The sequence below is a fragment of the Miniopterus natalensis genome, chromosome 1 (genome assembly GCF_054644295.1).
Source record: "Miniopterus natalensis isolate mMinNat1 chromosome 1, mMinNat1.hap1, whole genome shotgun sequence".
NCBI classification, from domain to species: Eukaryota; Metazoa; Chordata; class Mammalia; order Chiroptera; family Miniopteridae; genus Miniopterus; species Miniopterus natalensis.
Window position 1 is genome coordinate 121,324,532 of NC_142081.1, and position 25,951 is coordinate 121,350,482.

The 25,951-nt window shown below is 44.6% G+C and overlaps 2 protein-coding genes across 7 annotated transcripts in view; one reads left to right on the forward strand and one right to left on the reverse strand.

The window, feature by feature from the left end:
- Window positions 1-5,221: 5,221 nt before the first annotated feature.
- On the reverse strand, window positions 5,222-19,117 carry SKIDA1 (SKI/DACH domain containing 1). 5 transcript variants are annotated; one of them, XM_087825431.1, is made up of 4 exons: window positions 18,990-19,117; window positions 14,857-14,949; window positions 12,307-13,082; window positions 5,222-11,343 (listed from the first exon to the last, which is right to left on the reverse strand). In XM_087825431.1, the coding sequence occupies exon 4, from the start codon at window positions 11,228-11,230 to the stop codon at window positions 8,564-8,566; it is 2,667 nt and encodes an 888-aa protein (XP_087681557.1). In that variant the 5' UTR covers window positions 11,231-11,343; window positions 12,307-13,082; window positions 14,857-14,949; window positions 18,990-19,117; the 3' UTR covers window positions 5,222-8,563. The 5 variants fall into 5 exon arrangements, with proteins under 5 accessions (XP_087681557.1, XP_087681567.1, XP_087681548.1 ...); XM_087825441.1 differs by lacking the exon at window positions 18,990-19,117 and having other exon boundaries at window positions 14,857-15,162; XM_087825422.1 differs by lacking the exons at window positions 14,857-14,949; window positions 18,990-19,117 and having other exon boundaries at window positions 12,307-13,823.
- MLLT10 (MLLT10 histone lysine methyltransferase DOT1L cofactor) overlaps window positions 18,101-25,951 on the forward strand; it is a 240,833-nt gene continuing 232,982 nt past the window's right edge. For both annotated transcript variants that reach the window (XM_016224702.2, XM_016224706.2), the window contains exon 1: window positions 18,101-18,228. The gene's annotated coding sequence lies outside the window, so the exon portion shown is untranslated. The remainder of the gene's footprint in view (window positions 18,229-25,951) is intronic.

The window sequence follows — 25,951 nt, forward strand, 5'->3', positions numbered from 1 at the left end:
TGGAAAAAGTATTGCTAATTATTGGTATTTTCCCCCCCATGAAACCATCACCTGGGTGCAAGGGTTAGGGAGGAGGAGGGGAAGAGGAAAAGCTGAGAAGATGGGGGGAAAAAGAAAAAAAAGAAGATAAAGAAAAAAGGGGAAAAGGTAAATAAACCTGGTTGTGGCAGTTTCTACTCTGCCACGCAGGTTTTAGTTTGAATGGATATTATAACTAGGCATCTGAAAGCTTAACCATCCACTGGTCTGCATATTTGAGTCCAATGTAAAGGAAGAAAACTCATCTCTCACATTTGCACCACTGACAATCAGGGTATTCATTTGAGAGGGAGGAAAAAAGGGGCAGCCAGAGAGACGTGAGGGAGAATGAATGTAAAATGTGCCTTTATTCCTGAGATCCAAGAATCTAGGTCCTTTCCAGTCATTTCAGAGACTGAAACCCTTGCCTACTGACCAGGCTGTAGCCTTGAAGTCGTTTACATATTTGTGTCGTTTCTAACTTTCACAGGAAAGAGGGAGGGCGGCAGCCGAAGCTTAGTGCAGTCTATCTTCCATACTGTTTTTCCTCTCTCCTGCTCATCACTTGCCCCAAGGATTGTGTTGTTCCTGGAGCTAACTTACACCGATCTTAAAGGGGGCAAGCACTAACAATGGGAACCATATTCCAACCTTTCAGAGCCCTACCTGTGCTTGCGCAGTTGCCCAGTCTCCAGGAAAACTCGAGTTTGTTTGCTTGTTTTGATGGCTTGGGGAAGAGGGCAGGCAGCCACTCAGACTGTTTCCCTTCTGTTTCCCTCCCTTCCTTCTGAGCATCCCGGCTGGGGGAGGGCCTTTGCAGACCTGTAAGCAGTTGTTCTTTGCTAGACTAGTGATGTTTTAGGGTCTAAGTCTATTGACTGCTAAGCCTCTTCCATCCAAAAGGGTCAAATACAAACATCTTTATGACAGTGATTGTGTGAATAACTGGATCTTATAGGAGAGCCTCCAGGCTGCCTGACACCCTCTCCCCACTTCTTTCTGTCTTGCTCCAGTCCTCTCAAGGAGGTTTCAGGCAACAGGAGCTAAGGAATCAGGGATGCCCTGGTATGCCAGATCTTTGGCCTATTTCTCCTGTAGACGTTCTTTTCAGACTACAGGGCACACCTAACTGTGGGCAGCAGGCTCTCTTAACGCCCTTTCGAAATTCCTCTTCCTCCACCTCTCTAGCCTTAATGTCCCTTGCAAGGGGACAACCACTGCCCTCCCCCCAGTTAGGCACCAGTCGGCCCTGCAGCGGGGGCTGCTGCCCCAGAATAGAGAGCTGGCTGTGCTGCAACACACACCGCGGGCCCTGGGGGAGGCAGTGGTGGGAGTCGAGCAATGGCCCAGGAGAGCACCGCTCCCAGACCAGTAAAACTGGAATTCAACTGGGAAGGCGTTTTCAGAGCACCCTGACTAGGGCAATTTTAGGTGCAGCTGTTAGGTCCTAAGACGAGAAAGAGGAATGGCAGCCAGCAATGCAAGTGTGAGAGGAGCCCCTCCTGCAAGGCACTGACAGGGGTTTAACTACACACGTTTTGGGACCGTGTTTTTGCAAACAAACCGGAGTGATTTTTAGGGAAAGTCAAATACACGTGATGAAAACATCCTGCTTTGAGAAGCAGGACGGGTGAAACCACTGTTGCTGCCTTCGGGTGCGTCAGTCAGGAAAGGGCTTCAGGAGCCCAAGGCTTGAATTTGGTGAATTCCTGCAATGTGGAGCATTTCGACTTGGTATTGATCCCTAAACTCAATTTTGAAAACAGCCGCCATGGCAGAAGTGTGGGTTGTGTTATCCCAGTATTTGCACGCATCGATTGGACTAAAATAAAATGCATCATACTCTCCTCAAAGAAGGAAGAGGCAGGGACAGTCACAAGAGGAATAGCAGAAAGTGCATGGTTAATATGGGTTGTAGGAGAATCCGCCAAACAAGTGCTTTAAACCCAGGGGGATTTCACGTAATAGCTAATTTGGTGAGAGAGCGAGAGTGCGCAAGCAGAGGGCCATCTTAGAAGGGAAGGCAGATAGCTGAATATAGGTTTTTCTGACTGGGCTTAACATTTCCTTGTGATTTGCATTTGCTAATGTCCAAACCTTTACGTACAGTCCACCTACCCCAGGTTTTCCCCCCAGTGTAGGCTCACGAAGAAATTGTCTTCTCTGTAGCTGCGCTGCCAGAGCTCAGAGGCCGCGGCTGCTTTTCCCCGACCCACTCGGTCTGAAGTCCCGGGGAGCCCGCAGGGCCGAGCCGGGAGGCGCTCTGCGCCCGCCCTCTCCCGCCTGCGGGACCCGGGGGCTCTCGCCTCGGAGTTAATCTAATGACCCCAGCGCCTGCCCGCGCTTGCCCCGTACCCTTCCTGGGTCCCAGCTGGCTGGAAAGAGACCTGAAGGAGATGGGAAAAGGAGATAGGAATGTCTTATCTTAGACTAAAGAAGAAATCCTTTCCCTTGTTACACACACACACACACACACACACACACACACAGCGCCCTTATTTCTCCTGTCTTCTGAGTCCATTTCAGGTTTCAGAGAGAGAGAGAGAGAGAGAGAGAGATCGCACGTAAGAGAGAAAGGGAGAGAGAAAGCTTTAAACAAAAGAGGAGGCAGCGCAGGCAGGGGTCTGGAGCTCTCCTCCGGGGACTGCTCGGCCTGTCGCCCCTCCTGCGCTCCGGCCCCGCGTTTTCGGGCGTCCCGCGGGCTTGGCTGAACCGGGCTCCATCGGCTGAGACCTGGAGACAAAGCCCAAGAACCCACTGCACCCCAGCGTGCTCGAGCCGGGGCCTCCGCGCCGTGGTCGAGGCTGGGACCGGAGAGGGGCGCCGGGCCACTCTGCCTGCCGGTGGCCTTCGCTGCCGAGGTCGCCCCGCGCCTCCCGGTTCTCCCAGGCGCGCTCCGCCAGCTGCTCTTGGGGGCCCACGAGTGCAAAATACGCCTCCTCTTCGCTGAGAGCCTGGAAGCCCGGCCGCCTTCCTCCCAGGAGGAGGCCGCGCCCGCAGGTCGCCGGCGCTCGGGGCCGGCCTCTGCGGCCGAGCGGCCATTTACTGCCCTCTGATTGCGCCCAGGACCAGGTTAGCTCATAAAGCCTTTCACACTCAACAATGGAGATTCTCTCAACAATTAACAAGAAACAACATAATAAAGCCATTTACAAAGGCCTTGCTATTTACTATAAATTAGGCACTCTTTAAGAGACCAGTGCGTAATTTCACACACTTTACAACTGGGGCTGCATTTTAAACACCCGGGAAAACAAGCTCGCTGCGTTTTCCTGTGACCTCGCCGCGGCGCACCTCTGTCCCCTCTTCCAACAGGAGCAGCTTTGTTTGCTCTGCTGCACTCCAACCTCTCCAGCCCTTTTCCAGGTCACTGTCTCCCGTTTCCCGTTTCCAGGTCATCATCCCACTTTCCGATGCGCTGCGAGATTCCAGGCGCAGGAACCACGGCGCCCACCCCAGCAGGCCTCGGCCCATCGCATGGTCCCCACCGGGGGACTCGGGCCCTGGTCTTGGGCCACTTCCCAGAAGCCGTTCGCAGCCACGCCGGCTGGCCCAGTGTGAAGCCCCATCTCTTTGCCACTTGCATTCCACACCCGCATTTTGGAAGCCTTGGCCAGCCCTCTGCCCGGTGCAAAAAAAAAAAAAAAAAAAAAAAGCTGCGCACATTTGACTGGGGACGAGAAATGAGGCCTGGGCGCGAAGGTGAGAAAGGGCCAGGCGGAGTGCGTGTGCGGGGGTGGGAGAGGCTCCAGGGCGCACGAAAGCGGTGCCAGGCGAGCCGAGGCGGCCCAGTCCTCGAGACCCGGCCGGGGACACGGGGGCCAAGGCCGGGCGCGCTCCCCGCCGCCCCTGCTGCAGGTGGGCCCGGCCCGCGGGCCGCGGGTTCCGGAGGCCGAGCTGCTGCGGGGCCGCGCACGGGGCTGCGGGCTCTTCCGCCCGGGCGCGGGAGGCTCGTGAATTCAGAGATCTGGGCGGGAAAAAAAGTCACAAAGACATTGGTTTGTCACCTTGCAAAATGGCGGCATTTAAACATCTTTCTGGTGGTAGTGGCCCAGGCCAGAAAGCGGAGGGCTGCCCTGGGTCACCCCGGTGGCCAGAGAGGGACGCCCGGGGAGGGGGGGGGACAGCGAGGGGGAAAGCGACCCTAAAACCCGCTCGGCCCTCGGGTCGTCCCCTGCCTTCCTGCCGGCCCGCCTGTCCCGAAGCCCGCGCCTGCAGCCCCTAGACACTGACCCCTGTTTACAAACACAGCCCGGGGGCGGAGCGGGGCCCGGGAGCGCCGGCTGGCGGGGTGGGAGAGGCCGCGGGCTCCCGAGGACGCCACCAGCAGTGAGGAGCGGGGAGTTGGTGCGAGAGAGCCGGCCTGGCAGCTGGAAAGGACTGAACGCCTTGTTTTTGAAACTGTCAATTCCCTCAACCCCTATTGTGAGGGCTTCATGCAAAACATCTCAGGCCTTTTAAAGTAGGAGCTTGTGAGGCCGCCACAGTTTGAAAAGGAGCGAGAGAGGAGCGGGGGCCTAGGGCTTGGGCAAAGAATGATAGCTGCCCCCCCCCCCTTTTTCTTTCTTTCTTTCTTTTTTTTCTTTCTTTTTTTTTAATTGCAAAAGAGGCCTGCCAAACAGGTAAAATGCAGCCCTCCCCCACCTCCTAGGTCGGCCCTAAGTCCCCACCCCCAGGCTAGTTTGCAAAATGCCCTTTGGCCTAGGGAGCAAACCAAAACCAAAGCTAGCATTAAAAATAGTTCTTCCAGGAATGGGGGGAAATCCAAGGGAAGACCGGAGCGTCTGGGTGGACTCCCTAAGGTGAATGCCCTGTTCCTCCATGCCAATTTCCTGAGGTTAGTTGATGGGGAGCCTTTAATTTTTACCCCTAGTTTGGCTCTAGAAACTCCTTTTCATATCCTTTTCAGCAGAAAGTTATTTGTAAGGTGAAGCAAAACTCACCACATTTTTTGGTCTTTCGTAGATGCTAATGCTTTATTTTTTAATGTTTTTTTTTTTTTTTTCTTAACATGAGGATTTTCATTTTCTTTGAAAAAAATGCTTTTGAGGAATTAGTCTACATCTCTTCCTGCATGCAAACAAAACTATCATTCTCATATCAGCAGAAACTTCCAATTCTTGGGACTGAACTTTGAGGAATTTCTAGACCATTAAAAGTCACCCAGACACAGATAAGATAAAAACCCACACACCAGCCCATCTAGTTTGTGTTATTGCTGTTTAGTTGTGGCTCCTTGTTGTTGATTTTAAAATAAACAACCATTATTGAGATTACTCCACTGTAATCAAGTAAGCCAGTAGGAAAAAACACCCGCTTTAAAAAGTAAATCGTTGAGTAAGAGCAAGCTGCCTTTTTGAAAAAGGCAGATAACCTGGCTGTGGAAGACAGAGTACACGCATCTCTTTAAAAAATAATTAAATCTTCATTTCATGGTCTTATCAGGAAACTACTTTTCTAGGAGACCCCAAATAAACTTGTTTCCTCAAAGTCAGAGAAAGAGCCCTTTCCTGCATTTTCCTCATGTCTGTGAGTGTTGGGCTTTAGACACAGGAATCAGGGACCCTGGGACCATATAGTGCCTTTTAAAAAAATATTCTATCACCTGAAAACATTTAAATGTAAAAATGCAATCTGTCAATGGAGGTAACTTTTGTTTTTCTCTCAATAAGGCTTAACTTTTTGAACAAATGGGACATTTATAGTATCTTAGGAAATCTAGATATTGTCATTAATCATAAGACAACCAAAATGAAATAAACTGTTCTAAGAATAATTCCCACAGCAGAATGGGCAGACAGCTAAGGGGCCACCAGAAATTGAAAGAATACCTTATATTTGCAAGTTACAGAATACCATTTGGTACACTTTCCCAACAGAAGCCCCAACTCAAGTTTTGCTGTGGTTGGCTGGCTTGTAAGGAGTACTGTGGGGTGAAATTTGTGTTGACTATTTAATTTCTTTCCTTTTGATGGTATCACTCTGGAATGCCTCCATGCTGCTCATTCTCCAGCTCCTATAAACTGAAACTATTGATTCTCTGAGGGCTGGAGACCAAGTGTCAAAGCTGGAGGGTGATATTTTATGTCAGAAATTCTATAGGGTATATTTGTTTTAAAGTATGCTTACTCCATCTCGTGGTCCACCCACACCCAAGATCTGTAGGGTTCAAATATACTCTCAATTTATAATTTCTTAACAGTGATTCCATAACCAACAAGAAAAGTACTAAATATAGTAGTCATCATACTTTCAACTCTCTTGACTTATCAGTAATTAAAGACTAGAAATGACAGACTTCCAGTGTGTGCATGTCACACTTTTTACAGATTGTTTTTGCAGGACAACTCACTGCACCCAAATTCTGTATTGCCTTCCAAGGAGGAAAGAACTCAAACTGAGAAGCCAATTGTTCAGCTTTCTGATGCTTTAACTGTAACTTGTACTGGTCTTTGGAATTACACACAAACATGAATTCAAGGATAACATCCCCCAATTTTTTGCTTTGACCATATCTATCATGCCAATAAAAAAGGATCCAGTGCACTTACATCTGGCAACATTCAAGAAGGAAAGGAAGGGAGGCAGTTCAAAGCATCTGTTTACTCCATCCAAATGTATTTGGATGCAGGTATGCTCAGCCTCTGTCTTTTACAATAAGAGTCAAACCACAGAGCATATACAGCAATTAGAGCTGAGACCATCCAGATCTATCTGAAACATTTATAGACAAAAGAAAATTTTCAAAGGGAGTAGGAATTAAAAGGTTAAGGGGGAAAAAAAGACTGAATTTCCATGAGAAATAGTGACTTAAATTCACACAGTAAACATTTCATTGATGTTTTGTTTTGTTTTGTGATTTATGATCTATAGATGCAGCTCCTTAAGTTTCAGATGGCAAAGATCTGAGATACATAATTTGTCAGGCTGAGGGAGGTGGGCCAAAATTTATTAGATTTAACTTTCATTAAAATGGCAATTGATCTCTGCTTCACTTTCTTAAACCTGAAACTTTTTGCACTTGCTTTGTAACAAGTTTGTAAAGTTTTGTTGTCATTTAGGAAGAAATCTACCAGTGTTTTGCACAGAACCTCACTGGCGTCATCACATGGTAATACAACAAAACACTACACCCAACAAATGCATTTCTTTCAGGCAAAAACATTACAAGTGAAAATGTCAACAAAACCATTCATTTCTGTTAACCGTTCTTCAATCTAGAATAAGTAGAAATGTATGGAACCAGGAATTTTAAACAGCATTTTTAATTGAAAATAAAGCTAAAGCATGCTTTTCAACAGTGCAAATTTCCATAATTTTGATTTACTGCTTCCATCATCACAACATAGTACACCAGCATGGCCCTTACCAAGGGCTAGACCCTAGCCATTTGCATGTTGAACTACTTTGATTTTAAGTGCAAACATAGATAGTCACCTCTGATTGTCACTTGCAGTAGAAACTCTCCTGCTCTATACACAGGATGGTCTGAAAACAGAAGTTTAGAGAGATGCAGGAAAAGTAAAATGTAATACAATCCAAGTGCCTGAGTTCTAGTACCAAAAAGCCCTGAAATAAGTGTTATTTTTCATTTTGGGTATTCTTACAACTCTGATTCATTTTACTTTTCTTGGGTGTATTTAATGCTTTGTCACTATGAGGAGTCAGACCAGAAAATATCCTGCTCTTAAGAGAAATATTTTAATTGTTTTGCAAGTTTGAATTTTAATTGTTTTACAAGTTTGAGGAGTCATGTTCAGACTACAAGGTAAGCAGGACAATAGTACTAGTCACCTTATTTAAAACCTTTGGGTAAGAACACAAAAAGGACTCTTCTAATTGCAAGGAGTGGCTGTAAAAGTAAAATCACACCCTTTACAAAAAAAAAATACAATCTCATATTTATTTTACTCAGTATATATGAGGCAGCTTTTACCAGCATTCAATCAGGACTCCCCAATCTTTCCACTCAAAAAAGGAAAAATTAAGTGCAACTACTTTTGGAGAGGGAATGAGGAGAGGAAAAGATACCCCACAAAGGAGCTCCAGAAGAAAACATTTTGGGCTCACAGAAACTTCTTGCTACCTCACTGTGTAACCATGTAACCTAACAAACTTTCACTGAATGAAGTTACACTTTCAGGTCTGAAATCTAGTGCATAAACTTAATGGCTCATTGTAATATTTATTATTCAACCTTTTGACATTTATTTGTAGCAGTTGAATTGAGGTACCGGGTGCATTATTAGCATTAAAACAGTAAAGTGTTCCAGCTCTACCGTAATAACTGAGTTTTACTTGAGTCTTTAGCCTGAAGTAGTCTGTGGAATGTAAACCAAGCATTCTCCCACCCCACCCCCACCCTACTAAAAAAAAAAAAAACCCGCAATGGAAAAAAAAAGTAATCCGATTTCTGTCTTCAAAATGTGATAAACCAGGACTCCAAAGGGGGTGTAACACATTAATGGACTTGTACAAACCATCCTGTGCAGTTTACAACAAAAGGAAGGTAATATGGTTCAAGAAAATATCTTCCAAAACACTTTTATGAATTAAATTTCCTGAATTTGTGACTAGGTGGAAGAGGTATTGCAGATCCGCCCAGCTGCCATTTCCAGATAGGATGGGCCTTGTGAGGAGGTTGGGAGTCCTTAGTGGTGTTTAAGGAGTATGCAGGCCACAGATCCCCATCCTTCCCAATAACGAGTGACGGTGGACAAGGAAAATTTGCCATGAAACTAAACGGCCTTTTCACTGCTGATGCTACATTGCTGGCTACCTTTTTGCGTCTGTTTAGAACTGTAAAATCATCCAGTGTTCCTTCATGTGTTTCAGTTTTACCTGTAGGACGAGGGCTTCTAGCTGATTTCAAATTTGGTTTGACTGGAGGGGTCTGAAGTACAGGTCGCTTTCCCAGGACTAGTGTCCGGTAATTTTTTCTCACCCTGGCACCAAATTTATATTCCCCATCCTCAGGTTTTGGAGAACCTAAAGTGCATGAGAGGCCCTGACTCAGAGCCAGTGGGTTTAAGGAGGGAGTTTCTTCTTCAGGGCATGCAAACCCTTCCTTGGCTGTGGTCAGCAAGGCGTCCTCCTCTTTACTCCCAGTCACACTGTAAAACTCACCCTTTGTATCATTGCACTCGCACTTTAGCTTATTTGTAATAAGGTCAGGTTCATATTCTTCATTAGCACTACTGTCTTCGACTTTGATTTTAATATTGTGCAGAAGTGGCAGCGTCTTGTCGCTCGTGTCAGTGCAGGGATTCTCTGCTTTCGTTGCTGTTGCTGCTGCTGCTGCTGCATCCACGCCAGGGTCAGTCTGCAAAGAGGGCAGATCCGAGGCAAATTCAGTACAAGGGGGGATTTTGGAATCTTTTCCTGAATTTGCTGCTGCTCGCGAAGAATCGCTGTAGAAGAACCTAGCAGCTATTGTGGCGTTATCTGCGCAGTGTGTAGCAGGAGTTGCTTGCAGGCATTTCCTAGTTTCTCGGAGTATTCTTTGTTGTGGAAACACACTGTTGGTCTTTGGGCTGGGTGAAGAGGCGCCCTCCGCCAGGCAGTTAATTGTCAGGTCAGTTCTCCTTACAGTGCCGGGGATTTCAGAGTGTGGGAATGTAATCGCAGATACCCTATCGTTCCTTATCTCTGGGAAACAACTCCCCAGGCCGGCCGGGCAGTACACCGGAGACGCTTTGGGGGCCCAGCTCTGCAGAGTCCACTCCTCCGCCGACTCGGCTTTGACGCCGCCCCTGAGGTCGGGCAGCCGGCCGGCGGCCTCGGGAGCGGCGGGCCTGGCGGCGGCCAGGCGGCACAGGAGGCTGGCCTGCGCCGGGGCGCCCGGCGGCTTGCAGAAGCTGGCGCGCCTGAAGCGGATGCTCTGCACCGACACCTGGCTGGAGCCCGAGCTGGAGTCCGACTCCGAGGACGAGTCCTCCTCCTCCGAGCTGACTTCGCTGGAGTCCGAGGCCCCGCTGACCCCCTCCTCCTCCTCCTCCTCCTCCCCCTCCTCCTCCTCCTCCGAGGACACAGAGTTGCTGGAGCTGGACAAACTGGAGCCAAAGTCGGAGTCGTTGGCCGCGTGGTCCGAGTAGGAGCTGGACTCCGAGTCGCTGCTGCAGCTCTCGGGGAAGCCGCCCGGATGGGGCTGCGGCCGGGGGTGATGGGCGGGGGGGCGGCTCGGCGGCGGCTGGGCGCGGTGGTGGTGGTGGTGGTGGTGGTGGTGGTGATGGTGGTGGTGGTGGTGGTGGTGGGGAGGCGGGCAGAAGCTGTTAACCAGATGGAACCTCTCCAGGCAAGTGGCCCCGGCCGCCGCTTTGGCTTTGTTGGACCTGGGCAGCAGCAGCAGGCGGCGGGCGCCGGCGCGAGGCGGGAGCACGCAGTCCCTGGCGCCCCCGCGCTTGCGCTTGCAGCGATAGGTCAAGCTCACCGGGCCGTCGCCGCCGCCCGCCGCCGCCTTGGGCTGGGGCCCGGCCGCCGATGCCTGGTAGTAGTAGGCGGCGGCGGCGGCGGCGGCAGCGGCGGCGGCAGCGGCGGCGGCGGCGGCGGCCGGGTGCTTGCTGCACAGCAGGGTCCGGAAATAAGCCGGGTCCGAGTGGAAAGCGACGTAGTTTCCCTGGAGCGGGACAGTTTCATAGTTTAGAGGGGGTTTGCAAGGCGAGCGCACGATTTCTGGGTAGTGCGAGCCCGAGTATTTGCTAAAAATCTGAGGTAGATGGGCGGCGGGGCGCGCGGCGGCGGCGCCGGGGCGCGGGGACTGCGCGCTGATTGGCAGGGGCCGCGCGGCTCCGCTCAGGCCCCGCCAAAGTTGGTGCCGGTCCTTCCAGACGGCCGCGCGGGGGCCGGCGGCGGGCTCGGGCGGCGGCGCCTCGGGCGCCAGGCCCCGGCCGGCCCGCCGGCGCTTGGTCTTGAGGACGCGCTCGGTCTTGCAGGAGGTGTAGAGCGCTTCCACGTCTTCCCGGGAGATGAGCGTGCATTTGGCGGCGTGGAAGGCGATGCTGTTGATGGCCTTGAGTTTCCGCAACTCCTCCAGGTCGCAGTGGTGCTTCTTCACTTTCAGATGATCCATGCGCTTGTGCACGGTCGTCCTCGGGATGTTTTTCAGCAGGTCCGTGAAGACTTGGGAGAGGGCAAACATTTGCTTTCCTTTAATGATGAGGTAGCCGAGCCTCACGCCATCCACCTCTTCAAAACCTGACTTCAGGTCTCCCATCTCGGGCACTAAATGATCCCCACCATTTGCAGCAAATATATACGTGACGCGTCCATACACATGTATGTATGTTAATCCTCCACCAGATGCTGCGTATGTCTCAAGGCATCCTGCTAATAAAATAACAAAGACTGTTATTCCCGGCGAAGGGAGTGCCAAACTCTAGGCGAAATTATTGGAAAAAAAACAAAACAAACAAACAAAAAGCCAACGTGAAATTACACTGACTTGATTCTTGCTTTTTTTTTGGTTTTCGTTTTTTTAAAAAAGAGGGAAAAAACCATCCGGTTTCTGATCTGCCAGCGCGTTAGTGCAAGTCCCCGATGCAGATCAGTACCTGGGCCCCTCTGTTCCTTCCTTCTCCATTGGAGCACTTTGATAATGGAATGTGAAGGGAGAAAGAGAAAAGAAATGCAGCTGCTATTCCCGTCGCTGCTTTAGCTACAAATAAAATGACAGAGTGAAGTGAGCTCGTCCGGAGACACCTTCATCAATTAATTCCCCTAAAGCCAGCGCTGATTGGACACTCCTGACAGGTGATGCAATAAAAATTGATATTCCACCCCTTCCCCCCAAAATCTCCCGCTAATTAGCATACCCTTATACTGCCACCTCCCCTCCCAAAGTAAATAATACAGTCGGTATATAAATCTTTCCATTAAACTATCGGAGCTCAGAAACAGCCTGACTCACAGACTTCATCTGAACCAGTGTGTGTATATGCTTAAAAAAAAAAAAAAAAAACCAAAAAAAAAAAAACCCCTGTATATTCGCCTTTAAAGGAATATTGCCTATTTTTTGCTTTATTTGCATTTTACCGCTACAGCTATTATCATTTCAAAGAAAAGCATTTTAAAAACATTATCAAGCCTAAATAGATACACCCCACCCCCCTTTTCCTTTGGAAAATGGAGCGTAAGTGAAAATGTGCAGAATAGCCTGGTATTTCCCTTATGGGAATGGGGAAGGAGACCGGCTGCGAGCTCCAAAGTTAAACCCGCGCGGTGAATCGCCCCAGTACGGACTTACGTTTTGAATTTCGCTCGATTTTCCTTTCCCCCCACCTCCTGCAATACCTTTTTACAACCAGAAACAAAGTTATTTGACCAAGGAAGCAGTTCAGGGCTCCGGCTCCGAAACACTGTAACAATTCATCTGGATTTGGGTTCTCTGCTGGGGGGTGGTGTAGGGAGGAGGTAGTTTCACGTCAGACCCATAACAAAGCATAGATAAGCTAGAAATGTGTACACGTTTCACAATTAACCAGGCTGGATTGGAGGCGGGATCGCCCTGGAGTCCCCAGCACAGCCTTTGCCTAGGTCCTATTCACCGCAGGTCAGAATTCCAGGGAGCAGCTTGCTTCTGCAGCAAAGAAAAGAAAACGTAAACCGCCCAAAGTACTTCCAGAGGTTTTACGTAATAACGATGAAAAGAAAGTGCTGATGTACAATGCAGACTATTTCAGTGGTCTATAATGCTTTTACTTGGTAGTTTAAATGAATCTTCCACAACTCCCATTTTTCCTCCATGAAAGCCAAGTATCTGCTTTTTAAAAAAAAATCACTTTGGGTGAATATCAATATTGTTTAACCTTTTCTTATTCAAATTAAGGTATATTTTGTCATTTTCAAGGATATCCAAAATACTGCCAAATAAGAGCACGGGTCTTCCCAGTTGTGTTACCACGATCCCAAGGTGGTTTGTTGGCTGCTTTGCAAAATTCGGCAAAATCTTCTTAACTGTTAGGTGTTTGCAACTACAGCATAAATGTAACCCAGGCATTTATGTTTCCTTGTTCCTTCAAAAATAGACACATCCCTGAGGTCAAAAGAATAAATGGATATTTCTGAGCCTGCAAGAAAAAAAAAATGTACAATAATTTATTCCTTTATGTCCAAAAGTTTCAGCTTCCACTCCTCTGATTTGGCTAGCAAAAGCAGGTATGGCTCCAAAAAAGAAAAAAGATTAAAAAAAAAAAAAACCCAAACATAAAACCAGGAATCTTATACAAAAAGGTAGTTTGCACGAAATCTCGGCCATAGTTCCCCACCCCCACCTTCATCTCCCTTGTAATTTCCCAGGAATTTTGAAGAGAATTGGGAATTTCAAGAAGTGCATCCGGAAATTAAGGAAGTCTATTTAAGAGAGTCTGTAACTCAGAGGTTGGGATTTGAAAAGTCAGCCCTGGACTACTGTTGCACTCAGCACAGATGTAATCGCCGCTCTTCAACTTAATCAATGTGTGTACAAACCGCGATGTCTAGTTCTTGCCTTTGAAATCTAAGGCTAGCATTTCCATCCAAGAAATCAGAGCTACAGCAAATTACATTTTTGTCCCTTGAATGAGAGAAGGATCATTGAATGGATCTCGTGATATTTCAGGCTTTAAACGTAACCGAGAGGCAGCAATGAACAATGCCTCGTCACAGCTAATACCATCCACCGAGTTGGCTTTCTTTTGCATCTGGATCCATCACACTGCGTTTTTCTCTTTCACTTTCACAGGAGGGAAAATGCAGAAGGTTTAAGCAGAAAGCAAAGTTTCCAGGAAAAGCAGATGCTGATGTTTGTTTTTTAAGGTGGAAGGACCAGAGTCTTTCTATTGCCAGCAACAATAATGTTTTAAAATTCCTCCTGATGCACTTATATACTGCCAGCCTCTTCCTCTCACCCCACCCCCGTCCAATTCCCCTCCCCCAGCCTTAAGATTTCGACCAAAGAGTGAAACAGCCAAGAAATAGTAAACTCAGAAAAAGCCTTTGAGAAGACATTACAAAAGGTTGACTAGAGCGTTGCACCCCGCCACCCCCCCTTGCCTTTTTTTTTTTTTTTTTGGCCAGGTAGTTCTAGTTGTTCTCGATTCCTATTTAGATTTGCGAGCGCGCACAGAGGCGCGCGCACGCGCACGCGCGCGCACACACACACACACTCCTATGCCTCCTGCATATGGCAACATGATTTAGTAACCATTCAAAATTACCTTCTTTTCCTCTCCCTTCCTCTCTTTCAACCTTTAAAATACTGGCAATATAGGTGGTTTTTAAAACTAGTAGCATATTAAGTGTTTTTTTTAAACTAAGGGTACAATCTGGTGGATCAAAAAGAAATATAAAAGCTGGGGGATTGGGGAATTTGTCTATATATACAATTTATGGGAATATCTTCGTATGTGCACCCATACACTGTACATTTTAATACTCCTATTACACATCTTTTTTCTTGTCTAATACATTCTTTTGTTCCTTTAACTTCCCCCATCCTGTGTGTGTGTGTGTGTGTGTGTGTGAAGGCGTGAGCACGCGCATTCACACTCATAGCATACACACACAGAGAATGTGACAGACAGCTTTCTTGCGGCCATCAGCACACGTTGCATATCCGGGGTCTTCTCCAGGCACATTGGGGGTCGATCCCGATAAAAAGATCTAGGAGAGGCCCCTGAGCGCTCACACATGAAAGGCAGGGGACTTTAAGATGGATTTGCATGCACACAGGGGAGTTCGATCAATAGCTACCAACATTTATGGCTTAGATTATTAATGTGAAAGCTGGCCAAAAGAATGGGGATGAAAAATTAAAGGTGTCTGTTATCAATTATGCTTAAAGTTATGCAATAATTTACTTACTTTGCCTGGATGTGCAGATCCAGATGTATAAAGTACTATTCTTCAAAAGCCAGGGGATTTCTTTGATAAATTTGTTGACCATGTCAGCCGCCTCTACAATCAAAGATGAACCCAATTCAGATGATGGACTGTATTCAAATTCTTTTTTAAGAAAAGATATATCAACTTCGATGTTTCTCAAACGCATATACATATGTTGGTGGATATGCCCGAATTAACATTTTGTGTATATCCATCTCTGAGGGGCCAGGGAATTAATTACTTATTGAGAATTTAGGTATATATATAAAAGGCTTTGAGTTTGTTAGTTAAATGAGATTATTTACTCTGTGAGGAATGCATAATCTACACACTATCATAAAAAGTATTTTAGCTTTGAAAACAAAGCTGCTTGCTAAAGGAGAATCCTTTGTGGCAAATACAGAGAAATACATTCTTAATGTTCACTTACTTATGCATTTATTGTAAAAAATCAGCACTTTCAGTTTTTAAAGGGATGGGCTATGAAGATACGAACATATTTGCCTTTACTTATCCTGTGTGAATGGTCAAATTTACCTTCAGATGATCTATTTTGATTTATTTTTACCGTATTTCATGTTTAAATACCATTGCAATTCAGTCTGACCTCTTTCTTCTAGGGCAAAGTAATGCACACGACATTTACAGTCTTTTAAATGGTTAGCTGGGAAATGCAATAGCAATTCGCAGAAGTAGTTTACTAATGGGGAAAGTTCTTTTGAAAACCTGAAGGAAAACCTAAGAGTACTTTTGTATTTCTACACTACAACTGTCATATAATTAAAGTACCGAAGAGCATTAAAATAATCCTTTTCCTTCCAAGCTTTCATCCATACATACATAATTTAAATGAGGACCACCGCATACCCCCCCCCCCCATAACCATCCTTACTGCCTAACTCTTCACCATATACATTTGTTTTAGTGATTGCTGGGCACATTTTGCTCAAAGTGAATTCAGGCAGAAAAGACCAAGGAACATCACAAAGGCCTCAACAATGTAAGTATACTAGTTAGAAGAATAAAAGAAGCCTTTTGTACTGTTAGCCAAAAGTAACTATAATACTTACAACGTAACAAAGACTAAAATAATAATTCAAAGCCTCATATAGCTGAATTAATTGAGGATATAGGACAATAAGAGCTTGTGTGGTAGTCGACAATTCTTACCTAAATTTATCTAATCTCACATGTTCTCTGCTGTTTGGGAGGAGAATGAGAATGCAGGAGGAGGAAATGGCTAAATTAAAGAACAACTTAAATTATAACTTAGTATATTTTCCTTAATTTTTTCTTTTTGTCTCATCCAAACAAATCATGGCAAGTCTCCAAAAGGGCCCATCCTTCTGTTCTTAGGCATTTAAAAATCCTGTTTTTAACAGAAGTTTGGGACACAGTATATGCCATGTTGTCTACTGACCCATAATCAAAATGCAGTGACCTTCTACCCTTTTTTTGCCCCCTGACTCATCTTGAATTCTATGCAGCCTTTATAAATTTGCAAATCCTTGGAGGTAAAGGGGTTTTTGTGAGGCTTTGTTCTGAAAAAGCCCTAAGAGTGTGCTTTCTGAATTAGACAAAGGTAAAGCAACAAACCCTCGTGGACAAGATTTTATATAGGTGAGCATTAGGCAACTCTTCAGATAACAGATATTGCAAGCTAAAAAGCAGTTATAAATGTGAGAGACAAGAAGGTTATAGATTGCATCAAATTAGTGTGTGGTACAAATCACTTTCATGATGTAAGAAATGGGTAAGCCAAAATTTTCCTATTCTCCTTATCTCAAGGGCTATGGGGGACCCAGTGACCAAGGATGGAATGGGAGGGGGGTAGTAGAGAGTGGAGGGAGGAAGGGAAAGAAAGGAGACCTGATCTGAATCTACAGGCACATTCCCTTATCTTTCCTGCTATCAGCCAGTTTAAAGGACACCATAATTATGATGGTGATAAAACAATGCCTGCTTATGTGTGCTGAATAAATAAAGAATGTTTACAGCTCAAGAATCTTTTAATTCCAATTAAATGCTATCAAAGAAAAGTCACTTTTCCTACTGCAACCTCCTTTCCCCCCAATTATCTTGTTTTGTTGCAATATTTTCCTATGAGACACCAGGGTCTCTCACAATTGATCCTGAATACAGAAAAAAAATCTGAGAAAGTAGAGTTCAACATTGATATATTATATAATACACAAATATCAAAAGCCACAGTTTATTTGTGTTGCCCCAATTTTTGTTTATTTTCCACAAGGGTCGAATGTGTGGAGACTGAAGTGATGACACTAAGTGTTGAGGCCTACCTATGGGCTGCTGAAGCCATACTAAAATTTTGAGCACCCATGAGGGGAGAAAGGAAAGATAAGACATGTGGGGCCTGATGGCCTCTGTACAGGGAATCCTCTGGTTCTGTTCCCCTGGCTTCAGCCCAAATCCTTCTAGGAGCACTGGAGCCAATCACTGTCTTCCACTGCTGCAGCTACTGGGCGCACACAAAAAAGCGGGAGATCAAAAAATCCCAAGTTCACATTTATGGATACACAAGGATCATTTCATATTCATGACTTCAACAAATCACATCATAATCAGATTTAAACAAGGTTTGGGCAGTAATGCCCACCAGGCCGGGCACTATACACTGACAAACATCACATGTTAACCAGAAAAGTCGCTTTTTTATTTTGAAATCATAGGGTGAAAATTAAGTTTTTTAACTTTGAAAAGCTTAGTTTTCGCTTTTGAGACCAATTTTTAGTCATAAACGCCTCTCTTTAAGTCATTCCTCAACGTTATAATTCAAACTTCTATTTTCTTCCTTTCTCAGTTCTAGTAGTGTTTTGTTTGTGTTTTTAAAATACACATGGCATAACAAACATGGGAAACTCACCCATTCAGTTAAATGCCCATACAGACCTGTCTTTTTACTGTCTATGTAGGGCGATGCTAAAAATAAACTTAGGAAAAACTTCCCTCGAAGAAATATCTAATATTTCTTAGTAAATTCTATTTGGTGATTGTGGTACAAAAACACAGTGGTAAAAAATGTCAGGGTATTTACAAGTTTGCTGGGTAGTCGCAGGCCCCTTTCCTATTGAAAGTTTAGAGCTCCAATACCCTCAATTCTACAGGCAGAATTAGGATGGACTTAGAGGGTCCTAAACGTGACCGATTCACTAAGGCGGGGGGCTACAGCTTGCAGCAACGTGCTCGGCAACTTAATCCTACGCTAAAAGAGGGCAGAGAGCGAAAAAGCATGAAATACAAACTCTCCTGACATCCGTAGTTACTTTCAAGGTGGATTGTGTATTTAAGGCTGATGGGAACGTCTGTTTTTTGGAGCAAAAAGAAGAGAAGGTAAGTGTTTGTCCTTGTAGTCACCAGTTCCTAGAGAAACAATGAAAGAACAAAGGGAACCACTTCTCCATCTGAACATTTTCTGTCTCTCCCTCCGTTTCAAGCCAAAAAGCTTGCGAGGGGATTCGCTTTACTCTACCTTAAGTAGTTGTTGCTAGGCTTGTCGAACCGGGAATGAGAAAAAAGTTGAGCGGCATTGTAAATACAGACTAAATAACAATAATAAAGGCTCGCGGTGGAGACTCTCCACGGCGCCGTTGGCAGCAACTTAGAGCAGAAGTTGCTAGATGCATGAAGGCAAAGCCCGAGAAATAGCCTTTACATTCCAGATTTCGAACTCAGGTATTGAAATCACCTTTCTTGCTGTCTGGAAAGCTTTCTGCGCACAAAACGTGTAGGGGCTGTCTATGGGAAGAGATCGGTGTACTATTTAGGTCGAAAACAATGTACAGTGTTGCTATCTGGGAAAGAATTTTTGAAAAGGAAAGGGGATTCAAGTCTCGAGGCTACTTTTCGCCGAGAGAGGAAATGGCAGCGGTGGCTGGGTAAGAAGAGGGATTCGTATTCAAATGTATTTGCTTTTGGGGTACGGTGGTTATTGGAAAGTCTGCTTTTGTGGGTCTGCGTGGCTGAATGAGTAAGTGACCGAGTGCCCATGGATCGGTGTGTGTGGGGAGCCCCCCAAACCGGCCAGCACGTGAAACACATTTAACAGCCCCCCAAGCGACGACCAACCCCCCTCCCCCAAACCCGTATATTACCTGCCCAGTTACAGTGTGACACATGTTTATGTTTATAGTCCTGGTTTGTAGTAGTGTCAAGAGCCGCAGCGAGAGAAGGAGGAGAGAGGAGAGGGAGGAGTAAATGCAACCACCCCCACTTGTTGTTAAAGCAAATTTACTGCGTTATTGCGAGCCGGTACGGGGGGCTGGGAAGTGAGTTGATAGGAAGGGGAGACTCGGGCTGTGTGTCGGCGGTGGCAGGGGGTGGGGTTAGGAGATCCGGGACGGAGCTGCTCTCTCCGCCGGCTCAGGAAAAGCAGCTCGGTCCGTAGGGGAGCATGCCGGCACGCTGGAAAACAAAAAGGTTCCTCCTGCTCGCTGCGTTCACGTGGGGGGCGGGGGGGCTCCGCACTCGGGGCTCCAGGGCCCTGACCTCTGACCTCCGCTCTTCTCCCCGCTCGCCTGGTGCCGCGCCGCCACTTTTTACCCAGGATGCCTCGCGCGGGCCGCGCTCGTGCGGAGCTCGAGTCCTTCCTAATCCTTCAGGCCCCGATTTCATCCCCTCCCCCCCGCCGCCAGCCCCGCGGGAGGATTCTCCGACGGGGAACCCCCGCCCCACCCCCGCCCCCGCCCCCACCCCGAGAGCCCCGGCCCTCGCGGCCGCTGAGAGGCCGGTGCAGCCGCGAGCGCAGAGCCCGCTTCCCCGCACCGGCCGGCCCGCGGGGGAGGAGACAGCGGAGGGGGGCCGGCCGCCCAGCCCCCTGGCCCGGCCGAGGCCCGGACCTGTTGACTGCTATTGGTCCGCCCGGTCGCGCGCCTTCTCCCAGCCCGCGGCGGCCCCAGTCCTTCCGCAGACACCAGGGGAGGAAACCAGGATGGCTGCTCTCTCCGCCTCCCTGCAACTTTATTTTTTTTCTTGGGGATAGAGGAGGCAAAGTAATCTCCGCTGCCCCGTCCTGGCTCATCAAGTCACGCGCGGGTCCACCGCCCTCCCGGCGCCGCTATTTACGTCTCCTCTCTCCCCCAGACCCGCTTTTCCGCTCGCAGCCCTTGGGCCCTCGGAGCCCCGTCCCGCCGCCCCAGCCCGAGCGGCCGGGGCCGGCGAGTCGCGCCGCCTTTCTTCCCTAGAAGCGCCCTCGTCCACCTTCCACTTTTTCCTCGTCCCGGGAGGCGTTAGAGGAAACCTCTGCTTTGCTGCTGCTGCGGGACCCAGTCTCTGCCCTCTCGTCAAAATGCATTTGATGGAGAGTTTAAAACAACAGTATTTAAATAAAAAGAGAGGGGAGAGTTCTTTTGGCAGTTCAGAGGACATCAGGGCGTTAAATTAAAAAAAAAACACGAGATGTACTTGAAGTTAAAGGTTTTATTCGATTTGCTGTTACTTCTAGATTTGGGGTTTCCTGAGGAATATTTTTCGGTGGGAAATGGCAAATTATAATTAAGGTTGAAGTAAGACACCTCAACCACTTCCGAAAATAAAAGGGAGATTGAAAAAAATATACGAACGAAATAGCGGGAAGGAGGCTGCCGCGGGAGCCGGAGCGGCGCAAGGCGGCGCGGCGCGTCCGAGTCCGAGTCCGAGGAGAGAGGGCCGGCGGGAGGGGAAGGCGGCGGGCGGGCCGCGATCGCGGCGCGCTGGGGGCCGGACGCCGCGGGCTGGCGAGCGCAGGAACGCGGGCGGGAGGGCCGCGGGGGGCGGGGCAGGGCGCGCGGCCCGGGCGCGGAGGAAGCGGGAGCCGGGCGCCCCTCGCCCGGCCGCCCCCATTGTTCCGCCCTCGCGCCGCTGTTGGCCCGCCGCGCCCTTCCCGAGGGAGGGGGGTCCTGCGGCCCAGCTCGCCCCCCCCCCCCGCCCCGAACTCCGAGGACCTGGCCCGGCCGGGTCGCCGCGGCAACTCTTAGCACACCCGGCCGGCGAGGGGTTCCCGACTCCAGAGGTCTTAGGAGGCTTTCCCAGGGGCCGCTAAAGTGGCGGAGGCTGGGCCAGCCTGCAACGCACGCATTCTAGAGGCAAAACAGCCTACTTGTGCTTAGAAAGTGCTAACTGGATGGAGACACAAATGTGGGCTTCTTTTCTTCTGGATCAGGAGAGTTAGAGCAGATTCGACCATCTTTTAAATATCTTTAAATGTATGGATTCGGGGTTAAAGGAGTTCGGAAAGCGCGTTCCTCAGTCTCTATTTGTTATTATTCAGCTCTTTGTTGTGTGTATGAAGTCTAATTTTAAAAGAGCTGAGCCACCCCCAACAAAAACAGGCTTGATTTCTTAACGTGAAATGCATTTTCAAAGTAACAGCGAAATTCAAAAGGGAAAAACGTGTCATTTGATTTTAAACCCTGTTTTGGAACAAATAATTGCAACCCACGTACGGAACTCTTTTCCTTTGTGAGGCATGTGGAAAAAGTATTTCAGGCAAATGTCACAGTTTTTAAAAAATGAAGATTTCCAACAAGTGCTCACGGGTCTTGAAGACAAGACCAAAGTCATTGTGCATGAAAACTCATGAAGAAATAATTTCAATCCTTTTGCCCAAACCTTACTAGGGCAAGGGAGTAATTTACGCATAGATTTATAATAGACTTTACGGAAATTCCACGTAAAATACCCATTACTAGTCTGTGTATGCAGCACTGTTTCCCAAGGTGGATTTTTAAAAACCAATTAGAATTGATCTCTAATGGAATATTATATTTACACGTCATCATGAAAACATAATTTGACAAGAGTTTTGAATTACAAGGAAGAAGTTAACAGATGATGTTCATAAACAGCGTCTGTTTGCAGAGTACCCTTAAGAGTTAGTTGGAGATAGTGGTGGTTGTGATTTTACATTTGAAATACTATGGAAGTGGTTTGCATTTTAACACTTTTATTTTGTGGATCTTCTTCGTAAACTTGCATTTCCTCATGGAAATCATTCAATTATTTTGAGGTACAGGGAGAAATTCTTGTATAAGAAATCATTTGCGGTCTAACTATGGAAAGGTTTGAACAGAAAAAAATTGGTGTGGAAATTAAGTATTCTCAATCTGTTCATTTCTTACACACTCATCCTCCCATAGTCCCCCCTCCCTAACTACTTGGATTCAATTTACATTTTTTATTTTTAAGTCTGAATATTTAGAATAGCTTTATAAGCTTATTTGCTAGGTAGTTGATTGTAGGTGTATCTTTTTACACCTTTTAGTGTTTCAGGCATTTTTTTGGGTTTCATTTAAAGTTAAACAAAATGTTACAAGTCATGATATACTTGTGAGAAAAACAACAAATGGGTGAGAAATAGGACATGAATGGGTTTGGGGATGGAGAGGAACTTATGTAGTATTCCTGGTCAGTGTTTGAAATAATTTCTTTAATTTTGTCATTATATTGTCCACTTTTGCTAGCACCAATGATCATTGCTTTTTTAATTGGGGTAAAGTGGTACCGTATAAAAATTACATACATTCTAGGTCTTATGCACCATAGTAAAGTAAGACTGACAAAAAAGTGATTGGAGGCTTGTGTCTTTAATTCGCCAGGAATGTTAAGCTTCATAAGATTTACCCTGTGGGCCCAATAGGCCCTTGACACTGTTACTGTACAATTTCAAGAGGTAAATATACACCTTATAGTTTTAAAAAAATCTAAGATGTACTAGGCAAACCGTTTATTAATTGAAGGAATAAAAAATGAATTTGTCAACCTCATTCTTTCTGGGACACAATGCAGTTAATTAACATATTCTTGGGCTTGTATCTGGATTTGGTAAGCAGTGGCCCCTTTCAGAGGGGAAAACATTTAAATCTTAAAAAGCGACCCCTTTTTTCTTTTTCCTGTGGGTCCAAATAGTATTTAGCAACTCAGTTTAATAGTTTCTTCTTCTTCCACTTCTTCTTCTACTTCTTCTTTTTTTGTTTGTTTGTTTTTGGTGCAAGATATGTTTCATTTACTTTCAAGGTTCTCTTTCATTTCAGAACCTGATTTTCCTCTTTTCCATGTCCAGAATCTTTTCACTTAGATAACCTTATTATATCCTATAAACAGACACCTATAAATGTCACTTTAATCATAACAGGAATGCAAATCTTTGGTGTCAGAAAAAAAAAAAGGGGAATATGGACCTTACACTTCTGCTCTTACATTGTATTGAAAATATTCGGAAAAGTCAAAGTGTAACACTTTTAAGTATTGTTGCATCCTGGAAGAAAACAATAGTCCAAGTCTGAAATGTTACTGAGCTTTATGTAATGCCTAGACAATCTAAAGGCATCTTTTAGATATTATTTTTCTACCGGTAATCACATAGTGTTTTACCCAAAAATGTCAACAAAGCCAATATATATCAATTTTATAGCAACAGAGTAACTCTGACGCCAAACACAAGATTAACCAAACCAGATCCTTTAAAGTAAAATTAGGCAATGAGTCTTAAAAAGTTTTAGAATTTAAACACAATTTAAATTTCAGAATTACCTCACTAAACTTTTCTGCAATTAAAGATATCTAACAATATTAATCATGATTGATTCTAAGTTAGAGTTTGCTTTTTAAGAAAATGATGACATTTACATGAAAAGGTGGGTAACATTTGAGGGCTATTTAAATACATTTCTAAACGACCTGGTAAATAAAAACTCTTCACCTATATTAATTTCAACTACTGAAAATATTAAAAGAAACCTATTTATCTGAAAATTTCTGCTAATCATTACTTAGAAATTTTAGTTCAATTGTACATATAAAATAAAGTCTTGCTTTACTCTGAAAAATAAAGCTCAGTTGCAATAACCTTTTAAACACCAATATTGTACATCAATGAATATTTATTATGGGTCTACTTGGCATAAGACACTTGCTAGGTGGTATGGTGAGTAAAAATATCACTTAATAAGATTAACACATCTTCATTGAATGGAATTTCCCAAAAGCCATTAACAAAATATCAATTGAAAACAATGGAAATGAATACCTTTTAATGAAATTTCTGATAGTACTCTATAATATAGGTGTCATGTGTAGGTCTGTATCTATAAAAACACAGTATTTGCTTATGGTGAGACAAATAGCAAATGTAGAGGAAGAAATACCTCTGTTTTAATCATACGAGCATAAATATATGTCTGATGATAAACTTTTCACATAAAAGGTAAGAAATCTTGGGTACCCAATAAGCAAAACAAAATTTTATTCAGAGCGTACTTCATGTAAAAGAGGATATATCTGAAAGTTTGTACAGATGATGAGAAATTGCCTTTTTTGCGTTTTTCATCTAATTTATTTAGAAACAAGATTATAGTTTCTGATGAGGTTTAGTAGATGAATGAATTCTAATAATTGCTATTTATTTATTTATTTATTTATTTATTTATTTATTTATTATTTATTTATTTATAACTTTAGTATCAGAGCCAATATGGAATTTTAAACACTGTGGAAGTCAAGAACCTGAGTTAAGGAAAGTGAATCTAGTCTTAACATTACAGAACATTATAGAAATATACCTCAATGGATATATACACTAAATATAATATGCACAAACAGAAGGCAAATAAACATTTAATTAAAAAAAAATGAGCAATACTAACCTATAAGTCAAATTTGGGTTTAAGTATTTCTTTCATAATATCAATTTATATAAATAAGGAAAAGCAAATCCAAAAATTTGGTGCCTAGGTTCAGGAATAAAGAAAGTGAAAAGAAAAAAATAACAAGAAGATATAACAAGAATTATAAGATATATACCAATAGAGCAAAAAAATAACAGTTTCCCATTATAGTAGGGCTAGAGGTTACATCATAAAATACTTGGAGTTTTTTTGTGGTTTACCTCAGATAAATAGAGAACTAGATGAGCCAGTATGAGTTAACTGCTGTTATGTGAAGAAGAATACTGGAGAAAACAGGCTTTTGTTTTATTCTACAGGTACTAGATACACTTTTTCAAAATATAGTTTGAGAATGTAGAATCAAATTTAAAGGGTAACATCTTTTTAAGATTGAAATTGTCCTTTTCTGTGAAATTATTCTATAAATCCCATGGACTATTTTAAAAATATTACCATGTATTTTTAAAAACTTATTTGAACTTTAACAATTGTGGCAATTTAATTATAAAGTTTTAAATCCATTCTGAGGTATGAGAATTAGCATACTTAGCCAATTGTCATATATATGTATGTGTATGTATATCACACAAAGGATAAATAGAACTTGATCACTGCTCTATTTCCTGTATCCAAAACAGTGCCTGGTTCACAGTAAATGTTCAATAAATGTTTACTGAATAAATGGATAACCATATACCTGCACTATTTTATAATAGCTGTTATTCTTTCTTTTCACTTAATATTTGATAGAAATATATTAAAGCCCTGGCCAGTGTGGCTCGGTGGATAGAGTGTCGGCCAGTGCACCAAAGGGTTGCAGGTTTGATCTTGGCCCTAGGGTGCAGGAGGCAACAAATTGATGTGTCTCTCTCACATCTATGTTTCTCTCTCTCCCCTCCCCCCCCATTCTCTGTAAAAGTCAATGGAAAAAATATCCTTGGGTGAGGATTAATAAAAATATATATTAAATATTACACTTCTGATATATAAAGTAAAAGTTTTCTAAGTTAAAATTAGAATAATCCATTTATATCCATTATGATTTTTCTTTTTTATAACTCAACATTTAATATGTTAAATATCAGTTTTAAGTAATTTGGCTTATTTTGTCAGCATTTATATATACATCTTTTGATAATGTTTCTGCATCAGATGCTATTATTTATACATAAGCCTGTTTTTATGAAGTAGTGTATTTTCTCTATTTTTCTAAATTTCAAAGTCTCTTACAAATGATGACTTTGTTTTGATTTGGAAATAGCAAGTGTTTACCTACATTTCTTTTATTAAGTGTTACAGAATAGGGTAAAGCACCCATCCTTCTTTACATATAAATTAATTCTATCACAAGAACTAAGCTCTAATGCACTAAAAACAAAATGAATGTATTTTTAAATAATTTAGTTCATTAAAGT